Here is an 18,805-nt window from a genome sequence, read left to right as displayed (position 1 = left end):
GAGGAACAACATTTGACCGAAGTCAACAGCTCTTCCTCACTTAGAAAATTCTCTAAGTATCATCACAAGTGAAGACAATGCACTCTTGAGGAGCAAACTTTGACCAAAGTCAAAGTTCGTCCCCAAGTGATGAGAGAGAACAAGGAAGCTATGTGAGGAGCAACATTTGACTAAATGTCAACAGCTCTTCCTCACTTAGAAATTTTCTAAGTATCATCACAGTGAAGGCAATGCACTCTTGAGGAGCAAACTTTGACCAAAGTCAAAGTTCATCCCCAAGAGATGAGAGAGGGCAAGGGAGCACCTTCACTATGGAGCAAGTTTGAATTGGACTTAGAATATTTTCTAAGTCATATACATACAACACCATGGAAGCAACTTCACTTGGAGAGCAAACTTTGACCAAGTCAAAGTTTGCGCCTCCAAGCCATTCTTTCAGTGGTGCACCTTGCTCTAACCTGAAAATGTTCTAAGTACTCACACTGAGATTCACTGAAGCGCAACGTTTGACCAACGGCGCAAGGTTTGACTTCCAAGGCTAAGCGCAAGTTCAAGCCTCCCAAATATTTCTAAGTACAAAGTGTGGTGTACTATGGCGCAACATTTGACTGCGCAGCCTTTGACTTTGGAAATTAAACTAAGTCACAGCACAGGGAGAGACACTCTGTTTGGGCGCAACTTTTGACCACAGGTCAAAGCGCAAGAATTGTTCAACAGAATAATTCTAAGTGAATTATTCTACTCTCTACACTGATGTGGCGCAAGGTTTGGCCAGCGCAACATTTGACCTTCAAATTGGCGCCAGTTCAGTGTTGTTGAAGTTAGTTTTATTTTGGATATCTGAATCCGTCCAGGACGAACTCAAGTCGTCCAGGACGAACTCGTTAATCATGGTTAGTTTATGAAAGCCTATACACACACCCTAGCCTAGTTTTGTACCGTAAATATTTGTAGTGGATAAGGCTTGTAATATTTAGAGGAGTGGTCATTGTAGCCAACCTTCGGGTTTGGATTTGTAGCACCCTTCGAGGTATTTATCAATATACAGATATACCTTGGAAAATATTGTGTGTTGGTTTAATATTTTCATATCCTCAGAAACCGATCCAATAAATATCCGGAACACGAAACCCATTACAGAACTGCAATTTGTTTATCCGCAAGATTCGAAAGAATTAAATTGTAGTGAGTGATAGGGGTAACCCGGGTTCACAAACCCGGGCCTACTCAAGGACCCCGATCCCCGGGAAGCCACCAGGAATAGGGTACAATCCACCAACCCTACCAGAGTACGCCGTCCGGATAAGGTACAGGACCCGGGTACACCAGGGGTATATCCGGATCATACTCCTTGACCGGGGTCCAAACCTGTACCAGCCGACACTTGCTGCACAAGGCACAGACTGACACGATGAAGACAAATATAACGGTCAACTACTGGCGATAGAGACAAGCCAGGGAACATTCCAAAAGACTACTTCTACGCCGACACCTGGACACGTGTAGGGGATCAAACCCCTACACGTGTAGGACCAGGATCCAGGTACGCACCCCCGAACCCTAATCCTTGGCCTATAAATAGACCAAGGATCAAGAGTCTGGGGGTTAACTTAACTTGACTCTCTCCACACTCATATTTACACACACCTGCACTCAGCTAAATACAAAACACTAAAGCCACCAGCAACCACCACACAACAGCCATACACCTTCATCCACCACATATAGATAGCACTCTCTCTAATCTTTATCCTTCCGAAGCCTACGCTTACTCTCACGCCGGAGGCGCTTCGGGGCAAAACCCCCCCGCCGGCGTTGTTTTGTAGGCTCCCATCCAGCAGCTGCACCACGGAACCACCAGTCACGGCGGAGGAAGGACCGGGATCGGAGATTGGCGTTATCATTTGGCGCTAGAAGGAGGGGAAGGTGTCCTCTGTCCTGTGGTCACGGTGCCACTGGACTCATCTCCTACAACAAGCCCCCGAAACGGGGGACCGAAATCACACCTGTAAGCTCTCACCAAACACCCAGCTTCTCAAAACCCTCAGCCATGGTTTTTCTTGATATGTGCATGATAGAAAACCTCACCTGAACAAAACCCTAAATTTGTCTGTAGTAGAGCATGTTAGCAAACCCTGTTTGAGTAAAACCCTAATCTTGTCTGTAGCACATAAAATCTTTTTGTCTCACACCTGCATACAATTTGTCACTTAACTATTTGTGACACTTCTGAAAATAGTAAGTTGACTACCTGTACACACTATTTCTGTCATCCTGTCACTATCTATACTATTTGTGGGCACTACCACCAAAAAAGCAACCATATATCCTGTGTGAGTTCTTGGAACCATGACGAAAAGGACACGCTCCCACCTGGGTCTTCCCCAGAACCCGGATAACCCTCAGACAGACCAGGACAACCCGAACCAGGATCATGCCTCAGGACCCCTTTTCACCCATGTGAACCCGGACGAGAACCAAGCAATCAACCCCAACGATGCCCGGGTCACGATCGAAGCAAACCAGTACAAGTACACCGATGTCCCGGTCACCACCCTCCACCTATCCCAGCTCACCAATGTAGAGCTGGCTGAAGCCATCCGGCAGTACCATGATCGCCGGGAAAGCAACCGCAGACTTGAGGACATCGGCGAATCCGAGGACTCCGGGAACAGCCGTCAATCCCGGGGCTCCGTCTTCGACCGAATCGGAGACAAAGCAAAGAAAAAGAAACAAAAGGAAAGTGAGGAAACCCGGCTGAAAATCTTGGCTGAAAGGAAAGAACAGATCCGAAAAGAGGAAGAGGAAAAACTTGAACAAAAAATCTCCCTCCGGATCCAACTCGAAGAGGAGAAGTTGACAAAAGGATCCCGGTCCAAGCGATACCGGAAGGAAACAACACCCGAACTCCTCTCTGATGACGAGGATGAGAGACCGGGGCAAACCAACCTCAGAGACATGATCAATGAGCTCAACAGGAAAATTGGGAATGATTCCGGGCTTGAAATTGGAGGAACCCTGACTCCATTCAGCCACTCCTTGGAATCCATTCCCCGGCAAAAGGGCATGAAACACTACAACTTCGAATCCTTCAATGGGCTAGGTGACCCGGAGGAACACCTGCACTATTTTGAACAGATAGCCCTGATCTACTACTACAATGATCTGACCAAATGCCGCTTCTTCGCATCCACATTCAAGGGAGGGGCCCAGAGATGGTTCAGCCGGATCCCCTCCCGGAGCATCGGGTCCTGGAAAGACTTCAGGGAAGCCTTCCTCAGAAGGTTCCGAGCAAACAAGACGCATGAACTCCATATGTGTCACCTGGAAACGGTTCGTCAGTATGACAATGAGGCACTCTCAGATTACATGAAACGTTTCCAGGAAGCAATCAACAAAATCTCCAACCTGGATGAGCGTGAGGCTTTAAGCATTTTCAGAAGAAACCTAGACCCGGAACAAAATGAGAGATATGTGGTCGAGTTAATCAACAAAGAGCCCCAAAGCCTGGCGGCTGCCTATGCCATGGCTGCAAAATTCATCAAAGAGACCGACGTACTCCAAGCCATGAGAATGACCAGACAGGGTAGCTCAAGAGGGAAACAGGTCGAAGATAGAACCAGAAAAGAATATCACCAGGACAAGAAATTCAAACCGGACAGACAGACAAACTTCATCCAGCAATCAGGTTCCAAGAGGACCAGCCAACGAGGATCCGGGTCCAGAAGTGACCCCGGTCCAAACAAAGCAACCAGGGAACCAAAACCAGAGCCCGAATGGACTCCTCTAAACAGATCCCGCGAGGACATACTCAAGGAGGTCAGGGACAAACCCTTCTACTACCCACCAAAACCCATGCAGACTCCTCCTGAAAGCAGACCCACCAACAGACACTGTGACTATCATGGCACCCATGGTCACAAAACCGAAAACTGCATATCCCTCAAGTACTTCATTGAAGAGCAGATCAGTAAAGGAAACATGGGACAATACGTAGCCCGGAACACGGCCGACAAAACAGGAGGATCCGGGAAGCAGAAAAACGTGGTCAACGTGGTACTGGGCGGATCCTGCTCCCCTCCCCCTAGCCCGGACTCCTGTCAAGAAGTAATGTCCATTCAAGCCTTCCCCGAACAAGTAATTTCCTTCAGCAGCAAGGACTTCGAAGGGGTCACCCGGGGTCACAATCAAGCCTTAGTGGTAACCCTCGATATGGCCGAAAATGAAGTAAGGAGGATCCTGGTAGACAACGGCTCTTCAGCCAACATTCTGTTCAAACACACCATGGATCGAATGGAACTAGGAAGCATCCGGATGAACGACTACAGGGAGGATCCTTTATATGGATTCGGGAACAGCATTGTCCCGGTCCTTGGCACACTTTATCTCCCGGTCCGATTCGGAACTCTCCCGAACCAAGTCACCCACACCATCAAATTCTATGTGACGGATACACCCTCCCCTTACAATGTGATCATCGGCCGCCCAGGTCTGAACAAGATCGAAGCTATTACTTCCATCCCACACCTAAAGTTCAAGTTCCCAACCCCGTCCGGGGTAGGGGAAGTCAGAGGTGATTCGGCAACGGCCGGGATGTGTTACAGCCAAGCCTTGGTCATGGCGGAAACACACCTGGACAACAAAAGGAAGGCAACCGTCTTCCAAAAGCAGAAGAGCAACAAGAAGCATCGGCCTTACCAGAAAGCAAACCCCAAAGGTGAAGTCCAGGTCATCGACCTAGACCCGGGCAGTCATAGCCCGGAAGCAACCAATCCTGGTCCTGGACAAAGCAACCAGAAAGCAAACATGAGCCCAGCTCAAGATTTTGTGGAAAAGAACACTGACGCCCGGATTCAGCAAATGATCTCGGCACAAGAACTAACCAAGGTCGAGGCTGCGGTCGAGACCGAGTCGGTCCTGATCGAAAAAGACAACCCGACAAGGAAAGTCAAAATTGGAAAAGGCCTGGATACTGTTTTTAAAGAGGAACTCATCCAACTACTCCGGAGCTATGCAGATGTCTTTGCCTGGAGCCCGGACGACATGCCCGGGTTGGATGAATCATTGGCAATGCACAGCCTTGACGTCGACCCAAAAAAGAAGCCTGTTAAACAAAAACGAAGAAATTTCGCCCCGGAGAGGCAGAAGGCAATAGATGAGGAAGTTGGCAAGTTAATGAAGGCGGATATCATATGTGAGATCAAATACCCGGAATGGCTCGCCAACGTAGTCATGGTTAAGAAAGCAAACGGCAAGTGGAGAATGTGCGTCGACTACACGGATCTGAATGCAGCATGCCCCAAGGACCCTTATCCTCTACCAAGCATTGATCAGCTCATTGATGCCACATCAGGACACCTGATGTTAAGCTTTATGGACGCCTTCTCCGGGTACAACCAGGTTAAGATGAACCCAGCAGACATAGCCAAAACAGCCTTCATAACCCATTGGGCGGTGTATGCCTACAAACTGATGCCTTTCGGGTTAAGGAACGCCGGGTCTACATACCAGAAGGCAATGAATGAAATCTTCAAAGACCAACTCGGAAGAAATCTGGAATGCTATGTCGACGACATCATCTCCAAGTCAACATCAGTCCCGGGTCACATTTCAGATCTCAGAGAATGTTTTGAGAACATGAGAAGGACTAAACTAAAACTCAACCCGGACAAATGCACCTTCGGAGTAGAGGCTGGAAAGTTTTTAGGCTTTATGATAAGCAACCGGGGTATCGAGGCCAACCCGGAGAAGATCAAGGCAATTCAAGAAATGCAACCACCCCGGACTCAAAGGGAAGTTCAGAAGCTAGCAGGGTCCTTAGCGGCACTCCGAAGGTTTGTCTCCAAACTTGCTGAAAGATGTCTACCATTCTTTGAATTGTTAAAAGGGGCAAAAAATCAGAAATTAGTAGAATGGAGCCCGGACTGCCAAAGAGCCCTTGATGAAATCAAAGCATATCTGTCCAAACCCCCAATCCTGACAAAAGCCTTACCCGGAGAACCTCTCTATCTATACCTGTCTGCCGGTCCCTTGGCCGTCGGGGCAGCCTTGATCCGGGAGGAAGCCGGGCAACAGAAGCCCGTCTACTATGTTAGCCAAGTCTTGAAGGATGCGGAGACCAGATATCCCAACTTAGAAAAATTCGCATTTGCACTAATCACCGCATCCAGGAAACTCAGGCACTACTTTCAAGGAAGAGAAATCAGGATTGTCACAGACCAACCTTTGAGGAAAATCATTCACAAACCTGACATCTCCGGGAGACTGGTGAACTGGGCAATCGAACTTAGCCAGTTCAGCCTAACATTCCTACCCCGGACAGCAGTCAAAGCCCAGGTCCTAGCAGATTTTGTGGTAGAATGCAACTTCCCAGAAAACCAGACAACTCCTATGGAAACTGAACCGGAAGCCCCGGAAAAACCTAACCCGGAGTCTTGGATACTCCACGTTGATGGATCCTCAACAACCGAAAGGTCAGGAGCCGGACTCATCCTAAAGAGCCCGGATGGATTCACCATCAAAACAGCAATCTCTTTCAACTTTGCAGCAACCAACAATCAAGCAGAGTATGAAGCCCTGTTAGCAGGATTGAGGTTGGTCCAGACCCTGTCAATCCGAAACCTCACCATCTACAGTGACTCCCAGATTGTAGTCAGACAAACTAACGGAGAGTATCTCGCCAAAGACCCGATCCTGACAAGGTATCAAGCCCTGGTAAAAAGTTACCTTACCCTGATCCCCGGGTACAAAATTCTACAAATCAACAGAGAAGAAAATTCGGAAGCAGATAACCTCTCCAGACTTGTCCAGAACTCAGCTGACTTGGAAAGCTCGGTTTATTTTGAAGAGCTGCATAAACCAACAATCGAGCACGAAGAAGTTTTTGAAATCAATGACAACCCTACCTGGATGACTCCCCTGATCAACTACATAGAGAAGGGAGAGCTACCCGAAGACAAAGGAAAAGCCCAAAGACTAAAAGCTAAGGCGGCCAAGTTTTTCGTAGAAAACGGGATCCTATTCCGTAGAACTTACTCAGCCCCGATCCTAAAATGCATCAGCCCGGAAGAATCTGAGTACTGCTTGAGGGAAGTCCACGAAGGGATCTGTGGAGATCACATGTCGGCAAAAAGCCTGGCATATAAAATCATCCGGCAAGGCTACTACTGGCCAACCATACACCAAGATGCTATGGAATTTGTGAAAAGATGCAAGAACTGTCAGTTGTTCAGCAACGTGCCCCGGGTAAGCCCTGTCCTACCTTCCTCAGTTTTATCCCCGATCCCCTTTGCTGTATGGGGAATAGACATCATGGGACCCTTTCCCCGGGCTAAAGGAGACCTCAGATACTTGCTTGTCTCCATTGATTATATGACCAAGTGGGTTGAAGCCAAGGCAATGCGGACGATCAATCAGCAAGATGTCATCCGGTTCATGGACAACATCCTGATGAGATTCGGGCTACCAAGAGTCCTGGTCTCAGATAATGGACCCCAGTTCATAGGGGCGGACTTTGAAAGCTACCTGGCTGAAAGAGGCATCAAGCACAAGAAGTCTTCAGTCGCCTATCCCCAAGGAAATGGCCAGGTAGAGGTCACCAACCGGATCCTCCTGAGGGGAATTGAAAAAAGGCTAGAAGAAAGCAAGAGCAAATGGCCAGAAGAATTACCACATGTTCTTTGGTCATACCGAACCAGTCCCCGGACAAGCACCGGAGAAACTCCTTTCAAGTTGGCCTATGGAACGGAGGCAATGCTCCCAATCGAAGTCGGGTCACCTTCCCACAGAGCAATCAACTTTGATGAAACTGCGAACGAAGAAGGACTCCGGGTCAACCTGGACTTGGTAGATGAGGTCCGAGACCAGGCAATCGCAAGGATGGAAAAATACAAAGAGAAGACCCGGGATCACTTCAGCAAAAAATCCCGGGTTAGGAATTTTCAAACAGGAGACCTTGTCCTACGAGACACCGAAGCCTCTGATCCGACCAACACAGGCAAGCTGATGCCTAAGTGGGAAGGCCCTTACAAAGTCAAAGAAGTCCTAAGGCCGGGCACCTACAAATTGGAGCATATGGACGGGTCAGAAGTATCCAACACCTGGCATGGTCTTAGGTTGAGGAAGTTCTATCAGTAAAATCAACGAGAAGGAAGGATCCTAGAAGACAGCCATATATCCCTAAAAAGCAATCATGTACTTTTGATCATTATCAAAGCTGTGTAATCTTCTGAATATCAATGAAGTCTTTTGCTACTAATGAATATATATTGTTATTTACTTAGAAAATTTCTAAGGCAATCAAAAACATATTAAAGCAATCAACCCGGGTAAGCTCTGCCCGGGTCCATCCATTTCATTTACTTGGGAAATTTTCTAAGTGCAAACACATACAAAGCAATCAACCCGGGTAAGCTCTCCCCGGGTCCACCTATCTTATTTGCTTGGAAAAATTTCTAAGTGCAAACATGTATAAAGCAATCAACCCGGGTAAGATCTACCCGGATCATCTATTTTATTTGCTTGGAAAAATTTCTAAGTGCAAACATGTATAAAGCAATCAACCCGGATAAGATCTACCCGGATCATCTATTTTATTTACTTAGGAAAATTTTCTAAGTGCAAAAATGTATAAAGCAATCAACCCGGGTAAGCTCTGCCCGGGTCCATCCATTTCATTTACTTGGGAAATTTTCTAAGTGCAAACACATACAAAGCAATCAACCCGGGTAAGCTCTTCCCGGGTCCACCTATCTTATTTGCTTGGAAAAATTTCTAAGTCAAACATACTTAAGCAATCATTATAAGTAATCAATCCGGGCATACTCCACCCGGCAACACCTGTATCATCTCTACTTAGAAAAATTTTCTAAGTGCATAATTATTCTAAAGCAATCAATCTGGATAAGAAATGTACGAAGCAAAAAGAAAGCATTCACAAACAAATACGACAAGAAAATATTCGATCAAATCAGCAACCAAACATCAACGAACCCGGGTCTAAATAGACCCCGGGCAAACATTCTTAGTCTTACAAAAAACATTGTTCTTAAGTCAAATATAAACAAACTGGAAAGAGAAGAGGATCAGTCAGCAAGAGTCTCATCAGCAGGAGTTTCATCAGCCGGAGTCTTCTCAACCGGAGTCTCATCAGCCGGCTCAGAATCAGCAGAAGAAGAATCTAGATCGCCATCGACACCCGGGTTGGCAGGAGGAAGAAAGCTAGGAGAAGGGCCTTCGTAAGGATCCGGCTCTCCCTTCCCAGCCTTAATTTTGTCCTTAGCAGCCAGATAGAGCTCTATAAAGCTCTGCAAGGAAGCCTCCGGGTCAGTCTTGATGTGCTGCTCGGCAACATGCCAACACCGGACAACTTCGAGAGCTCCGGCAGCGGCCAAGGCATCCGCATAAGCGGTGGACTCCTGGAACTCCGCAATAACCTTCGCCGGTTCCTCTCTCCCTTCCAAGAGCTTCTTCAGATCAGCCACCTCCTTCTCCAGCCCGGTGACTTTCTTCTCAGCGCTGTCAGCCCGGGTCCCAGCATCCTTAATCTTCTGATTCAGCTCAGCCTCTTTCCGGATCTCAGCCTCTTTGATCTTAGAAGCCACCCCGGACTCCAAAGCCTCCCGGGCTGACTTCTCCACATCCAGATCCTTCTCCAGCTTCGTGACCCGAGCGAGGCTCTTCACGGAAAGATCCCTCTCCTGCTTCAAGCTGTTCAATGCATGAGTATTGAACCCGGCCAGACGACCACCAAGCTGAAAAAGAAGCAGGACACCGGGGTCAATAAAACCGGAAATTACGAAAATGAAGAAGGAAAGCAAAGTACAAGAAAAAAGAGAGGGAGAGGAGTCGGATTGTAAGATACCTGACCCCACAAGTTCCCGATTTCTTTGAAATTCGTGGCGAGACCCTCATCCTCCATCATCTCCCAGTCTTGGTCAGAGGGAAGTTCGGACATCAACCCGAGCACTTTCTTAACCGGGTACTTGCCAAACTTAGGAGCCGGCCGGGAACCGCCCCCAACCTCGACTCCAAGATCCACCACCTCCATAGCCGACCTACCCGGGTCCTCCACCGTCATGTCAATCACTTGCTTCTGAGAAGAATCAGTCTTTTTCCGCTTCTTCTTTGGCTCGTGGACCGGGCTCTCCACCTCCTCAGCATCAGCAACCAACTCCGGATCCTCCACCCGCAGTTTAGGATCCGGAGTAGCATCCGGGGTAGCACTCGACTGCCCGGTCCCTTCCGTCCCCTGGCGAGAGGACCCGGACTCCCCTTTCTTCCCCGGTTTCTTCCCCGATTTCTTCTTCGGCTGGGGCTTTGGGGGCACATGGACACCTCCCAAGTTCCTAAGTGCAGCAGCAAAAGAGTCTTTAGCAGACATGATACTCCAGAGATCCGGATTAAAATAAGGGAGACCTGTCAAAAAGGAAGAGAACCCGGGTCAGAAGCAAAAAACAAAGATACAAAATCTAAGGGAATATGCAAACTATAAACGGGAAGACCCGGACAAGACACTACGAAAGCAAAACTAAGGATCAATAAAAGAATACGACTCACAGCCACCCTCGTGCAGCTTATCATGCTGCATAAATGTGTCCCGGGTCAATTGGAACCCGATGCAAGTACAAAACTCAGCCAGCTGATCCCGGAACTCCCCCTCCGCACCCGGAGCACCAAAATCCGTTCTAACCTGCTTATCGTCCGTAACTATATATGGCATAAATGCCAGATCCAGACCTTTGAGCATGAGAACTTCACCGTTCCAGTGTTTCAGCGAGCTCAGATGACTAACCGGGCTGATGAACCCGGACCCTAAACCACACTCCCTCGAGCGGAAGCGCAACTCGTACAAAGGCTTCACCCCGGACTTTTTGAACTGGAACAACACATGGAACAGCTTCAGGGTCGGGTAATAATTCATCTTATTACATGACCATAAGAACCAGGTCATCCATTTAATTGCATTCGGGGTGAGCTGCATAGGAGAGATTTTGAACTCATATTTGCACAAGTGCTTGAAAAAAATATGCCACCTTGGATTCCACCCGGATCGAAGATGCTCCATCCACACAGGGATGAAACCATCAGCCGGACGGTGGTAGATTTTCTCCCCGGGTTCAGGCCACCGCCACTCTACCTCAGGAGGCAGCTGGAAAGCAGCCCGGATCATCCGGTCCGCGACGTCCGGGGCCAACTCTTTAATATGGCTCCTGACTGGATAAGGAGCCCGGATCCCAGGAAGCTTACGAAACCTCTCGTCAAACTCGGCCTCGTCGTAAGGCCCCAAAGGTCCACCCGGATGCTTGCGTCTGTAGAACCCGGCCATATTGGCATAAAAACCCTTCTCTTCAACCAGAGGAGCCTTGGTGATAAAATAAGACTTAGAATCACACCAGACCCCCTCCGGAGACATAATCACCTGCCTCCCAACCGTGGCTTTGACATCTTGCCGAACAGACACTACCCCGGAAGACGAAACCTCTCTCTCCGCCATCTTAACCCGGGCTCGTTTAGCAAGGGAATGAACTTCGTCACACTCCGTGTCACTGGAAAACTCCCCGGGCACAGCAGAATAGGCAACAATTTCTCTCCCTGGCCGCCTAGGGATCCGGACCATAGACCTAAATAAAGAAACAATCCGGGTCAGTTTTTAGAATTCACACATTGTGGCAAGTTTTATTTAGGTCCAGATCCCATCCTAATTCTATGTGAAGAACATACCGAAGAGAAAACAAAAAACAAGCACATCATAAGCTAATAGAGCTACCCGGGTCCAGCTTACACTACAAACATCTTACAAACCAACCCGAGACCGCTCCTTCCTCAGAAACGCGACCGGGTCCGAAATACGCTACAGCGGCGTAAAAATCCTCACAAGTCGGGAAACTACAGGAGTATCAACGCATCTACCCGGGCTCTCCACCAAAACGCATACACCATATTCTACGAACCTACCCGGGTCCTCTCTTTCTTCAAATTTACGTGGGGAGAAGGGTACAATATACTAAAAAGACACCCGGGTCCTATGTGCATACTACAGCACAAAGAGGTTTTCCTAAGTACAAACAAAACACCCAAAAGCCCTACCCGGACCTAACATATGCACCCGGATCAGAAACGGCTATGTCCTAAAGCTACCCAACCCGGGCACAACCACCCTACCCGGGCTCAGTTCAAAACCCGAGAAACTCAAAAGCCACAAACAGTTCATAAATCATTCCAAACCAAAAACAAGAATCAAAACCCAAACCCCACCGATATATGCATACATATACACGCAACAAAAACTCAAGAATGCAGCACCACCCAACCATCAAAAACCCAGAAATCACCAAAACCAAAAACAACAAACATCGAAAACCGAAAAACCACCAAAATAGCATATAAACATATACGTATACCACGAACACCAATCTTTACACAACAACAACGAAATATGGAAACTTCACATACAAAATCGCAGAGAAAAGCTTCGAGAAAGAACAAAAAAAACGAAGAGCAAGGGAGAAGCATACCGGAAAAAGGAAGAACAGTCGGAAGTAAAGAAGCGGAGCAGGCGTCGGCGCTAGAATTCCGGCGAGAAACAACGAACGGCGAAGCGGTCCAAGCACTCTTCGAAGAGAAACAGAAAAAACAAGGGGGAGAGAGCAAAAGCGAAAATGAAAAAGAAGGAGAAAGGGGGTCTGTGTTTATCTATAGTCACATCACAGACGACGTGGCAAGCTCTGATTGGCTGAAAAGGAGTTATGACAGCCGTTATCATTACCTCAAAAGACGCGCCTGTTCAATTTTCAAAACGAAGAAACTGTTTAATAAAAACCCCTTCGAATTCACTCGGGAAAGTGGTCGATTCATTTACTCCGAACCCGGGCGTCTGTGCTTTACCCGGATCCACTTTCCAGGCAGGACAAAAGAAGTGATCACAACTGATACCCGGGTCTACCTTGGCAGGGCAACACCGACAAACCTCTACCCTTACCCGGATCTACCCGGACAGGGGGGCAAACATCAAAACTCTACATCTACCTGGATCTACCCGGACAGGGGGGCAAACATCAAAACTCCACATCTACCCGGGTCCACTCAAACAAAAGCGGAAACTTCACTCTACTCCCTCACATAGAGAATCTATGTAAGGGAGTGGGGGGCAAATGATAGGGGTAACCCGGGTTCACAAACCCGGGCCTACTCAAGGACCCCGATCCCCGGGAAGCCACCAGGAATAGGGTACAATCCACCAACCCTACCAGAGTACGCCGTCCGGATAAGGTACAGGACCCGGGTACACCAGGGGTATATGCGGATCATACTCCTTGACCGGGGTCCAAACCTGTACCAGCCGACACTTGCTGCACAAGGCACAGACTGACACGATGAAGACAAATATAACGGTCAACTACTGGCGATAGAGACAAGCCAGGGAACATTCCAAAAGACTACTTCTACGCCGACACCTGGACACGTGTAGGGGATCAAACCCCTACACGTGTAGGACCAGGATCCAGGTACGCACCCCCGAACCCTAATCCTTGGCCTATAAATAGACCAAGGATCAAGATTCTGGGGGTTAACTTAACTTGACTCTCTCCACACTCATATTTACACACACCTGCACTCAGCTAAATACAAAACACTAAAGCCACCAGCAACCACCACACAACAGCCATACACCTTCATCCACCACATATAGATAGCACTCTCTCTAATCTTTATCCTTCCGAAGCCTACGCTTACTCTCACGCCGGAGGCGCTTCGGGGCAAAACCCCCCCGCCGGCGTTGTTTTGTAGGCTCCCATCCAGCAGCTGCACCACGGAACCACCAGTCACGGCGGAGGAAGGACCGGGATCGGAGATTGGCGTTATCAGTGAGTATCGTATTCAACCCCCCCTTCTACGATACTTTGGACCTAACAAAAGTGACATTCTTCGAACACTCTTTGAAGCAAAATCATCAATCAAGTCTTCATATTCTACTGTCTCCAAAATGTCATTCTCAATTGCAATTAACGCCAATACGTTGAGTCGATCTTGAAGCATTGTGGATCGCAAATAAGACTTCAACAACTTCAATTTGGAAAAACTCCGTTCAGCTGATGCAACTGTTACAGGAATAGTTAACAAGATTCTATAAGCAATAGTTACATTGGGATAACAGTGAAAGCCTTTCAAAAATTTCAGTATATCAGTAGCCTCTATAATATCGCTAGGCAGAATTTCTCTAAGCAGCTTTAGTTCTACAAATAATTCATTCTCATCAATATCAGATTGCCCATTGTATTTAAGTACATTTTCAAAGTGAACACAAGAATTTTTTAAACTCATGTCATCTAATGATTTAAACTTTTTAGAAGTAAATAAAAATCCAAAAACACATTCATATTCCTTATACTGCTCAAATCTCCTGTTAAGAGAACTAATAGCTTGATCTACTATGTAAAGGAAATCATTGACTCTGAAAATTTTCTCACTAGACAATGGAGGAGCAACTGAAGTTGTACTTGTACTTTCATCAAAGTGTTTTTTTCTTTTAATTTCACGCCTTTGGGGAGAAATAGGATCAATATCCATTTCAGTTGCAATTTCTTTAGCACTAACTAGGGCATTATCAAATCTAGTTTCTTGATAAGTCTAAAAAAAAAAAATCAAGCCTATTATATTTTCAATAGCCACATCAATAAGCATATCCTTTGATTGTAAAAACTTACTCACAATATTAACTGCAGACAATATATCATACCAAATAATTATTACAATCAAAAATTCAAAATCACCTAGCTCATTAGTCGCTAGAGATTTGGCTTCACTCTTTATTTTGGAATCATTATCAACATCGGCTATTTGAAGTAAAGCTTCTCTAATGTCCAACATTTGAAACCTTATAGCTTTAACATTATCAACACGACTCTCCCAACGAGTAGATGACAATGATTTAAGAGTTAATCCTTTAACATTATCTTTTAAAATCTACCATCTTTTAGTGGAACAAGCAAAAATTTTATATATACGTTGTATGACCCCAAAAAAATCTCTATCTTTAGCACACGTGTTAGCCATATCACATAATGCCAAATTTAGACTATGACAACCACAAGGAGTATAAAAAGCTCTAGAATTGATCTCTAATAATCGTTTTTGTACTCCTTGATGTTTTCCTTTCATATTCGATCCATTGTCATAACCTTGTCCTCGAACATCAAATATATCAAGATCAAGATTTTTCAATTCGTCTTGTAAAATAAAAAGGCCTTATCCAGTTGTATCATTCACATTTAAAAAACCTAAGAAAGATTCTTCAATACTAACAAGACTTGAGGAGACATCTATATATCTTAATATCAAAGATATTTGTTCTTGGTGACTAACATCAGGAGTACAATCAAGTATCACTGAAAATTATTTTGCTTGTTTTATTTTCCTAATAATTTTTTTTAATTGCGGAACCAAGCAAAAGTATTTACTCGTTTTAAATGTTATGACCTAAATAATGACTATTAATCTCAGTACTAGTAACACGCCTAACATGTTCTTGTATAATTGGATCATATTCGGCCAACATTTGTACTAAACCCAAAAAATTACTTACTCTTTTGGTAGAGTCTCCCATTGGAACCACGAAATGCCAAATTATGTTTAGCGAGATACTTAATAATTGAGATAACTCTATGCAACACTTTCTTCCGATGATATTTTTCTTTCTCAATTAGTGTTTGAGTGGTTTTATCAAGAGTTTCATTCTTTTGAAATCTAAGACGCAACTCATAACAAGTAATCATATTTTTAACATGGTCTATACTTGTCTCATGTTCTTTAAGCCTTAAACCAACATGTCCCCAATTCGAAAAACCTTCATTTGTTAATTGACCCCTACCAATTCCCTTTTTAAATATTTTACAACAAAAATAAAATATTCTATCAAGTTCTTTCGAATAAACAAACCAATCTCTATCACATTTTTCTATATTTGATAAAACTCTAGTATACAAATTTGTAGTAAATAACCTAGAAAAATTATCTTTAGGGCCTTTTATGAGAGAATGACCCCTTTTAGGACCATTCTTCACCAACAAATCAATCATTCTAGAATCAAGAACATCCCAAGTTCTTGGATCATATATATCAGGGAAGTGATAAGTTTCAGATAAGTGCACATTTTCATACACATCATCAAAATTATCATTCTCAATCGGCACCTCATCAAAATTATCATTCTCAACGGGCACTTCATTAGCATTAGCATTATCTAAAATATCAACATCAATTTGAGCATCAATATCCACATCATTTTTTTCAATTGAGTCTTTTTTTCTTTTATTATAAATTTATTAAGAGATCCTCTTTGAGATTCAACTAATGCTTCGGCTCTTTTTTTTTAATGCGCTGTTCATACCCAGAATCATATTTTCTAGTTTTAGGAGGCATACTTAAAAATATCCACACAAACAATTAAAAAACTAGAAAAATAGGCAAATAAAATATTATTAAAAACCAAATGGAATAGAAAAACTCGAGAGAAGTCCAGTATGAGCCTGGCTCTGAATACTTAGTTCACGAGTCCATAGATAAGAGCCAAGGCCTGCCAAAACAAAATTAGAACATTAGAATCTCAAAATCAAAGAATAACTAATTAAACTAAAACAAATTAAAAGGACAACTCTTCAATACCAAACTTGTAACAATAGCCTAAATTCCACCACACTCTCCAGACCACCACTTTGAGGCTTAACTCAGTAAAATCAAGTATGCTATCTAATCTTTCTGAATAAGATGTAAGCAAAAGATAAGAGTATAATATGAGCCAAAAATTGAGATATGTAATTTGAAATCAAGAGAGAATATATCGAACAATTTTTCACCATTGTAAATGAAGTTAATAGATGGGTAATTGAAGTCGGGAGATTGATTCAACCAATAAAAGTGTAGAATTCGATATATAGATACACCTTGGCGGTGTATTCTTCGTAATGACAGCGTGAGTTTTGAAGACAGAGTTTTGATGAGGTTTTTTTGTTCTAGGTAATATAATGTATATATCTATAACTGGCCAGATATATTTGGGGGGCCTAGAAATTTGGGGGCCCTGTTCTATCGGGCTGTTTGCACACCCTTATAGCTGGGGCTGAACCCTAGTAGCCTCTTCACGTCAGTTGCTGCTCTTCATCAAAAACAAAAGCAAAATTTTGAGCCTTGTTCCGCATCATTGTTCACTGGCTGTTCCATGTGTTGATGCACGCGAAGAATTATCAACAGCTTGCATCCAGGAGTCTTGTTCTCATCTTTACGTGCAAAGAAAACACCAATTATCAATATTGTTTTTCTGGTCGCCAACATCCCATTGCAGCAACTAGAAACAGGCTGAGAGTTTGTATGTCAGGCCAGCCAGCCAGTCGCAAGCTGCTACACAACCTATGATTGTTTATCTTCATTGAAGTTGTTGATGCAAACGAATTCTATACAAAATTTTCTTACGTGGCTTCCTGGGCAGCAAACACATGTGTTGTTCTGTTTTCTATACAGAGCTATTCTGTTTCTGTACAGAGTGTCCGTGTCCTTTCTGTAATCTCCACAGTAGCCGGTAGCCGCTTTCGATCAGCGCCATCGATCATCTATGCTTTTTGTAGTTCGATGTGGTTACCATGAGTTCTGCCTTTGCAGTTGTTTCACCTCCGAAAAAGAAACAGAAACAGAGCTCTGAAATAGACAGGCATGTTATTGTCAAGTATCCCGCAATCAAGACCATTGGAGACACCTAACGGAATCTCTATACAACATTATCCAAACGTCCGGTGTTACCAAATAAGTATGTTGATATCGATGCCACTTATCGCTTGAATATTAACAAGGAATTCGCGCATAAGCTTGCTAAAGTTGGATGGCGTGGTTTGCTATTGATGGACGAACCTTCTTATTCTACTCTTACCTATGAGTTTTTGAGCTCGTTCACGATGACTACGGAGGGTCCGTTATCTTTCCGGATTGCTAATAAAAATCATCAAATCACGAAAGCTCAACTAGCTAACATGTTTGATTGGCAGTTAGTAGAGCCGCAACAACCTCCTCCGGATTATGCAAACCCTTTTTGGCGTAAAATCATAGGGATGCCTACCACTTCAAGATATGTACCTCCCAATGCTTCTGCTTCTAATATTATAAGCCATTGCTATCGCTATTTCGCTCGACTTATCTCATACACTATTTATTGTCGCGGTCCGGGGAGCTTGCTTTGTTGTATTATTTTGACACAAAAAATCCAGTGGATTGGACGAGTTTATTAATTGAAAGGCTAATATATCAAGCTAAAAAAACTAAAGGTGCTCTTGTGATAGGAGGATTTGTTACTAGAATTGCTGAGAAATTGGGAGTTTTTGATCGTGGCACGACGAGTCACAAAGTCGTGGTAGGATGGTCTCTTACGATTGATACTAAGTATCTAGAAGGCATGAAGATGTTAAGAACACGACCATATCATCCAATACCTCACTAACGCCTTGAGTGGCGCCTTTATAGGAACTTGAGCTACCAGCCTTAACACTCGAGCAACAGGTTGATGAGCTAAAGAAAAATCAAGTTCAAATGATTCAAACTAAAGAGAGAATGGAGAAACAATTGGCTTCCATAAAAAACAATTGTCTAACATTGCTGCTTCTATTGTGAAACACTTTTCACACCATGCATCTTGATCCCAGGGGAGTTTACTTTCTTTTCTTTATAGCGTAGGTTAGTAATTTCTAGCAGTATGTGAGTCTAGCCTATAGTTTAATTGTTCATTGAGGACAATGAACCACTTTAGTGTGGGGATGGGGTCTCA

General features: G+C 44.7%; 1 protein-coding gene and 1 pseudogene across 1 annotated transcript; both read right to left on the bottom strand.

Annotated features, from left to right (window-relative positions):
* Window positions 1-8,639: 8,639 nt before the first annotated feature.
* Window positions 8,640-10,410, bottom strand: LOC135152399 (uncharacterized). Its single transcript, XM_064092619.1, has 2 exons — window positions 9,863-10,410; window positions 8,640-9,752 (listed from the first exon to the last, which is right to left on the bottom strand). Exons 1-2 carry the CDS (start codon window positions 10,379-10,381, stop codon window positions 9,084-9,086), a joined length of 1,188 nt encoding a protein of 395 aa, XP_063948689.1. The 5' UTR covers window positions 10,382-10,410; the 3' UTR covers window positions 8,640-9,083.
* Window positions 10,411-13,878: 3,468 nt separating this feature from the next.
* Window positions 13,879-16,389, bottom strand: LOC135152221 (uncharacterized; annotated as a pseudogene).
* Window positions 16,390-18,805: the final 2,416 nt, after the last annotated feature.

This window comes from Daucus carota, chromosome 4 (genome assembly GCF_001625215.2).
Source record: "Daucus carota subsp. sativus chromosome 4, DH1 v3.0, whole genome shotgun sequence".
Lineage (NCBI taxonomy): Eukaryota > Viridiplantae > Streptophyta > Magnoliopsida > Apiales > Apiaceae > Daucus > Daucus carota.
Note: the sequence above shows the minus strand (reverse complement) of the source record. Positions and strands in the feature narration are given on the sequence as shown.